At 44.3% G+C, this 9,637-nt stretch overlaps 1 protein-coding gene across 1 annotated transcript; it reads right to left on the bottom strand.

Moving 5' to 3' along the window:
- Window positions 1-1,596: 1,596 nt before the first annotated feature.
- On the bottom strand, window positions 1,597-2,483 carry LOC131690866 (peritrophin-48-like). The gene is made up of 2 exons (XM_058976939.1): window positions 2,407-2,483; window positions 1,597-2,344 (listed from the first exon to the last, which is right to left on the bottom strand). Exons 1-2 carry the CDS (start codon window positions 2,461-2,463, stop codon window positions 1,679-1,681), a joined length of 723 nt encoding a protein of 240 aa, XP_058832922.1. The 5' UTR covers window positions 2,464-2,483; the 3' UTR covers window positions 1,597-1,678.
- Window positions 2,484-9,637: the final 7,154 nt, after the last annotated feature.

Here is a 9,637-nt window from a genome sequence, read left to right as displayed (position 1 = left end):
AAAAATCAAAAGTCAAATCAAAAGTAAAAAACAAAAAATGAAAAAGTCAAAGTCAAGTGTCAAAAGTAAGAAACAAAAATTGAAAAATGAAAAGTAGAAAGTTAGAAGCAAATAGTAAAAAAATAAAAGGTGAAAAATAAAAACGGAAAAGCGCAAAACTAAAAGTTAAACTTAAAGTGTAATTAGAAAAAAGAAACAAAAGACAGCATTGGATTCTTGGGATTCCAATCACATGCTGAAGTCGAGCTCTTTACACCGATTGTTGAGTCAAAGTACCAAAACCTTCTATTCATATCCAGCAAGATTCCGCACTGCTTATGTCTCAACAAAAAAATCGTTCAAAGTAGTATGTCTGGTGCTGAAAGAAATATTGCTTCCAAGATTTTTCATCTATCGAGCTTCATAATCCACAGTTCCCCAGCAGCCGATTAAGATGTCCAGCTCGGAACTCAATAAATCAAAGTTGCCTAAAACAATATAATTGACCCGAGTGCAGCGACGTAAGTTATGAGTTTGTTTACAATTTATTTTCTTCAAGAGTCTGATCTCGTAAGACACCGGAGCCGGAGCCATGTTGGCAACAGTACGGCCAGTGTGATAACACGAAGTGATTTATTCCTAGGAATTTGTTTTTACAGGCGCCTTGCAACGATTACGGCCGCACCCGACCCATGCAACGAAATCCATAGCACGCCAAGTAACATTGGTCCCTTGCAGGGTAAGTAGGATCGAAACGCTATCGCTACTCCGTTATTACAGAAATTCAAACATTACTTCAATGTTTTACCCCAATCAACCCTAGTTAGTTTCATCGAGTCGTTGACGGTTGATTAACATTCGAAAAGTTGCAACTACGACTCGTATTTCACTTCAGTCGAACGAACAGTGATTATAGCAATTAGCGGTGATCTCTTAGCTTACGCAGGTGAACTGCAACTGCAGCGGAGCGCAGCCTCGGCAGTGAAGGCGAGATCAAATTGAAGGTATATCAGTCAGGTGCTCATGTTGTTCCTTCTTGTTCGGATCGTATCGGACTGAATTCTGCAACCGCGAGTCGATTGCATGATTTACACAATTTCGAATATCGCACTCTTTTCCTCCGTCGAGAGTCTGTGGTGTAATTTATGCCAGGTAGCACTTTTCGATACTTACCTACTTGCGGAAAAGTGTACTCTTTCCGACCACGGCCGCGTTGGGAAGTTGGGCGGATTAAGCGGAGTGAGATTTATTGCTTCCTTCTTCAATTATTGAAACACACCGGCTAATCTGATAAGAGCGATGATTTAGGGGTGTTGTGTTTTGCCATGGAAAACATTTGTAAGAGTGAAGTTGAGCGCTTCTTCAGGTGCGCCGGAACTCAGCAAAGTCATGCAATCTCGGCATTGGATGAAGGATTTCTTTTACGACTAGTCTTTACAAAAGATTATTGTCTGGAATGATCTGGTAATTAGAAAAGTTTTACGTTCACAACAAACCTCTATAACCTCTGAAAAGTGAGTGTACGAACGTACTTCTCATCGCACACTTTTTCCTAGCATTTTGACATACGACGTTCTAACAATCAGAATATTCGGATGACCAAAAGTGTACGCACAATTTCCCGTTGCCCACCACCTTAGCTTTCAATGAGCCTAATACTTTTTATTGCCACTGATTGTTCCAAAAATAATTATTTTAATCACTCACTTCTGTTACACTTAACATTACGTTCCCAGTCGCACGTCATACGCAGTTCATCGAAAGCCGTTCCGGCCGGGCAGGTAAAAACTTGGGATCGATTTAGTGAGCTACAGTGAATATACTGACGACAATTTGTCGGATGCCGAATCTTGGCACCCTCGCGTTGACCACGGCAACGCATCAGCACTTGATCCTCATTCTCCGGAATGATAATGCCGGGATACTCCGGCAAAATAGGCATTGGCAACTGAGGCAAGAATTGACAAGAAGCCACATCGCTGCGTTCACAGTAGCGACGATTAGAATCGAACAGTGTTCCGGCTGGGCACTCGAAGACGATCACACCGGTCGGCGAACATTGGTAGAAGCTGTTGCATTCGCGGGGATTCGACAGCAACGTGGCCACCGGTTTGTTGATGCAGGCCGTGTTGGTGTGCTCGATGACCGACGGTTGAGCGGTGATCGGAGTGTATTCGATGTCCACCGGAAGCTTGCCGGGTTTGCAGCGCACTGCCATTGTCGGGTCACATGCCTGAATGGCTGCGTTGTATTTGGTGTTGTCCGGGCAGGTGAATCGTACTGCTCGTCCTGGACGACACATGAAAAATTCGGCACAGTTTTCGGGATTGGGGAGCAGTGCACCTGCCCGATAGTTGCGACATATCTTGAAAGAAAATTCTTTTGTTTTAATCGAACATTGGATTTCACGAGTGCAATTTAACTTACCAATGAGTTACCGTGAACCACGGCAAGCACTGCTACTAGTAAGATGAGTGATTTCATTATGAGGCGGATGCTTTCAAATGTCAGTTCTTATTAGGGGATCCCTGATGACGGCAATGTTTATATATATTATTCTTATCAGTTTTGTTGTGAGATTTGGTGCTAGTCACTGACAAGGAACATCGCACGATAAAAATCAAATTAGTGCAGTTTGTTCGGCGCTCCACTGGAAATCAGTTGAATTGACAGAAATTGTTTGTAAATAGTGACATATGTGTCAGTATGTCTGTCGATTATGTCGAACTACATTGCTTAGAAATTATCGGGTGCCCTTAAACGTTTTCGTGAGTGACAAATCTAAAAATTCTTTTCCGAAGTACTTATGTTATTTTAAGTGATGTACCGCCGAGAATAAATCTATTTTTATTTTTGGGTTTTAACCAAGGTTTTTCCCCAAATCATTTTTATCAGGCCAAAACATGTTTTTGCCTTTCTCATATAGAAAGGTTATGCAATCACTCTACAAATCGCCAACCTAATCTCTGCCCGGAGGGTCATATGCCGTTTGTCTCAGTTCGTCGAGATCGGAAAATGTCTGTTTTTATAGAGCATTAAAACTTTCAAAAAGCCCTGATACGGCAGGAAAAAAATATACAAAAACCCTAACGTCTCAGGGAACGGGTCCACAGTGGGACTAATCCGAAAAAGGTGGGACAAAACCTATTTGAGGCCTTAGATGTAATTTTAGAGCCAGCATTTCTTCGTAGGATATGTTTACAATACTATTCTGCAACGTTTTAAATAAAATATTTTTTAGTTGGACTAAAGTAGAGTATCCGAGCAAAAAAAATCTTCAAAATTTTTTTTAGAGGGTCGATGCCTTCGTCAAAGTTATAGAATATTATGTTTTGAATAACTTCTTTTAAGACACTACAGACATTAGACCTTATTTTTGAAGCAAAATTGTTGTTTTTCGTAAATATGACCTAAAATCAATTTTTCGACTTTTTCATGCTCATATTTACGAAAAACAACAATTTTGCCTCAAAAAATGAGGCCTGATGTCTGTGGTATCTTAGAAGAAGTTATTCAAAACATAGTATTCTACAGCTTTGTCGAAAACATCGAACCTTACAAAAATTCTTTTGAAATTTTTTTTTGCTCGGGTGCTCTACTTTAGTCCACCCAAAAAATATTCTATTTAAAAAGTTGCAGAATAATATTTTGAACATATCCTACTAAGAAATGCTGACTCTAAAATGACATCTAAGGCCTCACATATGTTTTGTCCCACTTTTTTCGGTTTGGTCCCGTTGTGGGGTCTGGGCTCGCCATCACCCGACCCGCCAAAAACCACTGCTTTTTGCCAGACCTGATTTCTTCCCGGCACTACATTTCAGCTTTACTTCGGGGAGGGGTTTTTATGTAGATAAAGGGCGAACACGAAATTATTGCGGCACATACAACAGGGCATAACTTTTTTACCATTGGGCAAAAATCAACCAAATTTTGCACACTTTCTCATTGATGTGTATTGTTTACATGCTGTCAAACTCGAAGTCGTGTTTTCCGATTCAACGAAAATGGAGGTAAACCAACGCGAGTCGAGAGAACAAATTCTTTTCAAACACCTGGAATTTCCTGACCTGTCGCACCGGCAGTTGGGAAAAATGTTGAACATTCACCATTCAACCGTCTCCAGAGTGTTGAAGCGGTTCCAGGAGCGGTTGACGTTGGACCACGGCAAAGGAGCTGGAAGAAAACCGGTACCGGAGAGCAAAAAGACGGAGGGAAAGGTGAAGCGGGTGATTAAAGCAAATCCCAACGTCTCAAGCCGTGATTTGGCTAAAAAGATCGGCATGTCGCAGAGCTACGTCCAGAATGCAAAGAAGAGAGCTGGACTACATATATACAAGGTACAGAACTTCCCAAACCGCGATGAGCAGGAACAATCGACGGCTAAAACTCTGGCACGGAAGCTCTACGAGAAGATGCTGACAAAATATGGCTGCTGTGTGATGGACGACGAAACGTATATAAAAGCCAATTTTAAGCAAATTCCGGGGTTGGAGTTTTTCACCGGCAAGAGCAAGTTCTATGTGGACGACAAATTTAAGAAGAAGAAAATGTTGAAGTTCGCCTCCAAATATGTTATTTGACAGGCCATCTGCTCTTGCGGACTGAGGAGTGAGCCTTTCGTGACAAAGGGCACAGTAAATGGCGAGATCTACAAATCTGAGTGCCTCGAGAAGCGCATCTTGCCGTTCTTGCAGCAGCACGACGAAGCTCCGCTATTTTGGCCAGATTTGGCATCATGCCACTACTCTAAAAGTGTCCTGGAGTGGTATGAGGCCAATTCTGTCCATTTTGTTCCAAAGGACATGAATCCGCCAAACTGTCCGGAGCTGCGCCCGGTGGAGCAGTACTGGGCAATGATGAAGCGGGAACTTCGGAAGAGCAAGAAGACAGTCAAAGACGAGAAGGACATGTTAAGAAAAACTGAGAAACGTACCGGATGACACTGTAAAGACTTTAATGGAGGGTATCAAGCGAAAATGCGTTCAATTTTACACTCAAGCCTCCTTCGATTAACTTTTCTTTTGATTTTTGATGAAAATATATGTATAAAACTACCCTAAAATTTTGGTTTGATTTTAAACATTATAAGAAAATTGGCATGACATTTTCGGTGTCGCAATAATTTCGTGTTCGCCCTTTATCACCCACTCTATTTCAACTAGTAGCACATTTCGTCGCGGTCTACTCAGTCTAGTCCCTGGCGGTGAATCTAGCTTACGTCGACGGAGAGTTCCCCGGCGAAGATAGTTCTCCCGATACCGATTCTTCTTTAGTTTTAGCACTACAGCTTCTTAAGCCCTTCCCTGTCCGGTGCCATTTAGCACCGCAACTCCTTTAAGCCCTTTGGTTCCCCTCTCGTTTCATTTCGCTCAACTTCCCCGATGAGGCATTCAGCTCACGACTTCACAAAAATCTTGTTCGTGAACTACTCGGTCTTGTCCCCGACGATGCATCTAGCCTATTCCGACGGAGAATTCCCCGGCGAGATAGATTTCTTCCGATACCGATGTTCACTTCCGTGAGCCATTTAGTACCTCGCTTCGTCCCTATCTACTCGATCCAGTCCCCAACGATGGACCTAGGCTGCTCACGAGCTACCCGGTAGGGTGTCGAGGTCGGGCCGGCGATTCCGGTGAAGTCTGACGTTCGGTTCACTGGCGTACCAACGACCCGAACCCTGTGCTACGTCGTATACTACTCAACTGGTCTCCGGCGGTGGACATAGGCTACACCCCGGCGGCGGAATTTCTCTCGAAACCCGATTTGTGGCTTCACAGCGACTTTCTAGCCAATGGCGCTACTTTATTGGTCCCTTCGCCATTTCCTTTGCAGCTCGGAGAGTATACTCGTAACCACTCTGTTGACAGCGTCCCAGGTATGCTCATCGTGGCGCATCTCTTAGACGATATTGTGAATAGTTACACCAGGCATACCTCTATGAACTTCTTCGAACCTAGGGCATTCGTAGATCACGTGTTCCAATGTCTCTTGCTCGTTCGCAGTGCGAACTTCGCACACTCCGGGCAAAAGGGTGACAAAGCATGCCCAAACCGATGTAAATACTTCCCGTGCCTGCTATGCGCTCAAGCTGACACATTTGGGATGAGTCGGTGGGTCCACCTTCCTTTCTTCGCGTTGGCCCACTCCTGCTGCCATTTAACCAACGAGTCCGCTCGGGCCGATCCTCTTGCATTTCGTGCATTCCGCTGGTAGCATTCCACATTCTCAGCCAGAGTGATGCAGATGGGGATCATCCCGGTGATAACGCATACTGCCTCCGACGATACTGCGTTCGTTGCCTTCGCCGAAATTTTCGCAGGCGTAGTCGACGTGGTTGTTGAAGCTCAACCTGTCGTCCTTCAGTGCACGCTCCGATGCAATCACGTGCTCTCCGATGTCGATCTGCATCCGCTGAACCGCTTTGAAGTTGCTGACCAACAACAATCGCGTCTATTGTCTCCATTATCGACACCTCCTCTTATTCAAGTATCTCACCCATCAGCGTTAGTCACATGTCGTCCGCGAAACACACGATCGTCACTTTTCTGGGTAGTCGCAGTGCTAAGACCCTATCGTGCATCCTGTTCCAATGAGTTAGACCGAGAATGGAGCCCTGACGAACACTCGCTGTGACTCGCATTGACTTCTGGCCTTCGCTTGTCTCGTACAGCAGCACTCTGTTCTGATAGTAGCTCTTCAGGATCTGATATAGATAGGCGGGAACCCTCATTCTATGCAGCGCTGCAGCGATGGCTTCCCAGCTGGCGCTATTGAATGCGTTCTTCGCATCTATCGTGACCACAGCGCAGTATCGATCTCCTCATCGCTTCTGTTTAGATGCCTTCTCAGCACTCTCGAGCACTGTCAGAATTGCATCCACTGTCGATGCTCCTTTGCGGAATACGAAATGCGTCTTGGACAGTCCGCGCCCACCTTCCGTGAATTTCGTCAACCTGTTAAGTATGATCCTTTCCAGAAGTTTTCCGAGTGTATCCAGCAGACATATGAGCCTATACAAGGCCGGATCTCCCGCTGGCTTCCCTGGTTTCGGCAGCAACACCAGCTTGTGGACCTTCCACATTTCAGGGAAGTTGCCTGCATTTAGACACTTCTGCAGCACCACCCTGAACATGTCCGGATTGCCAGGATCGCAGCTTTCAGCACAAGGTTTGGTATTCCATCGGAACCGGGGGCTTATTTGGTTTCAGGAGCTTCTATGCTTCTGCGAGCTCGTCTTTAGTTACTTGCCGATCTTTCGTCTTTGCTCCTTCTTCTTCGCCGTGCGGTGTCGGTGGCCAGGTAGTTGGATCGTGCTTCCGGAAAAGATCCTCGACTATTATCTTCAGCTTACCATCACGACTCGGTATGCGTCGCCCCAAGGATTGACTTCTACTTCTCCGCACAGCTGCTTGTGGCAATCTGACTTACTAAGCCTGATCACCCGTTTTAAAGCAGCCCTAGCTTCCCGTAACGCTACCTTGTGCTCTTCTCTATCTGGCTCCGATATTGCTCTCTGAGCGCGCCTTTTGGCTCTGAGACAAGCAGCGCGTAGCGTACTAAGCCTCTCGTCCCACCAGAAAGCTGGTCGCCGTCTATTGCGTGGTTCAAGTTTTCGGGACATTGTGGCGTCAGAAGCCTTCTTGGTAGGTCATCCGCATCCACGTTCTCGGCTCCGCCGTTCAGCCGAAATATCTCAACCAAGAGGTGTTTGTCGAAGGCTTTCGTCTTCCATTTTAGCTCGCCGACCATCCTTCTCCGTGCTGCAACAGGGTTCCGTTGACCGATATGGTATTTAATTGCCTGGTGGTCGCTCTCCTATCCATGTTCGCCGTCAATGAATGACTATAGAATGTGATGGCGATGGACTTCCTTACGTCTCTCCGAGATATGCTAACGTACGTCTAACTTCGCTAGAGCTTCCAGCAAGATACATTCTATTGTGTGGGTTACTTTACTGCCCCATTCCACAACCCAGGCGTTCAAGTCACCACCAATGACAACCGGCTTCCGACCGATCAACTGCTCGGTTAACTGCTCCAGCATTATGCTGAACTGCTCTACTGTCCACGTAACAGCTACACACGAAGCAACCGTTGAATTTGGCGATCACGAAGCCCTCGTATGAGAGTTCTATCGCTTCTTGAATGAAGAATCTGCTCATAACTTGTATCGCTGCTGTTACAGCTCTGCGATCAAAGCGACATCGCACTTAGTTTCTGTAGTTGACTGCCACAACAGTTGCTGTGCGGTGTCACAGTGATTCAGATTTATCTGGATTATCTCCATTACCGTTGTGTGTAGGTTTGTATGTATGTATGTATGTCAAACAATCTCATCGATTTTTCTCAGAGATAGCTAGACCGATTAGCACGAACTTAAGTGAAAGGTATAATTGCTATTGATTTTTTTTTACTGATCCGACTTCCAGTTCCAGAGTTACGGGTTGAAGAGTACGATCGCTCAACAAATTCCCATATAAACTGGTACCACCATGATGTCCAAATGATGCAATACATATTAAAATGTGTGCAACATTACTTGGATTTGCGTGTCTAGATTTTTAATGACCCATCGAAGTCGCTTTGACCGCATTGGCCACCTTTGACGGTTCTTGATGCCCCCGGAGAACTTACCAAGTTCCTAACCTAATATCACATCTATTCCCCAGCGAATTCTTGACCCGTTGTCACAAACTTGATTTCAAATGAAAGATACAGTAATACCATTGACTGCTGCTGAATTTTATTCGGTTCTGACTTTCGGTTCCGGAGTTACAGGTTGGTTAGTAAGGTTACACTGCAATTTCCCATATAAATCGGTACAATCGTAATATCTCAGTGGATAAAAACTATTGAAATGGTCACCAAATTACTTCGATTCGCACGTCGAGATCACTGATTGCCAATCAAACATTCTTTGATTATATTGTCCACTATCGACGATTCCGGAAGTCTCGGATTCCGGGCATATTCCACAATTAATGTCACATCGGTTCTTCGGTGATGACTGAATCGATTTCAAAGGGAAGACAAAATATGCAGTTGAGTATTGCGTACCCATCCCCCCTTGCCCTTACATCTTACTCCTTCATCACTTCCCTCCCCTTGGACCACCCTCACTCCCGCATTTCCTTCATTCACCCCGTATACCGAAATAAGATGAGGAATTTCTGACGCATCCTCCACTCCCACTCTACTAACCCACCACCCCTTCCACTTTCAAATTAATTTCACCAACATTCCAAAATATAATCACATGAAGATAACATTGAACTCTTGCTGATTAAGCTAATTAAATATTATACTTTTTTATTTAAAATGAGTTTATATTTAAAGTTAGTTAGTTTCGTGGAAGTCGTGGGATACGTGCTATGTATAATAAGAATATAATAGACATTTCCACAATTTTATTGAACAAAACTAGCTAATACATCATAGTTTGGATAAATAAGAAAGGCACAATCGCACCACTGGATGGATTAAAACAGGTTTTTAAATATAATAATATCGTGGTTGCTTCGAAAAAATTTCATAAAACAATTTGTGGTGTTTAGACCCCTTGGGCATAAAGAATCCTTCCTACACATTTTGCGACTATTGCCCTTCTTCTCCCACCAGCTGATCAAGACGACTAAACTAAGTCTCAGATCGCCGAT

This window comes from Topomyia yanbarensis, chromosome 3, assembly GCF_030247195.1.
Source record: "Topomyia yanbarensis strain Yona2022 chromosome 3, ASM3024719v1, whole genome shotgun sequence".
In the NCBI taxonomy this organism is placed as follows: domain Eukaryota; kingdom Metazoa; phylum Arthropoda; class Insecta; order Diptera; family Culicidae; genus Topomyia; species Topomyia yanbarensis.
The sequence above is the reverse complement of the archived record's forward strand: the minus strand, read 5'-3'. Positions and strand labels throughout refer to the sequence as shown.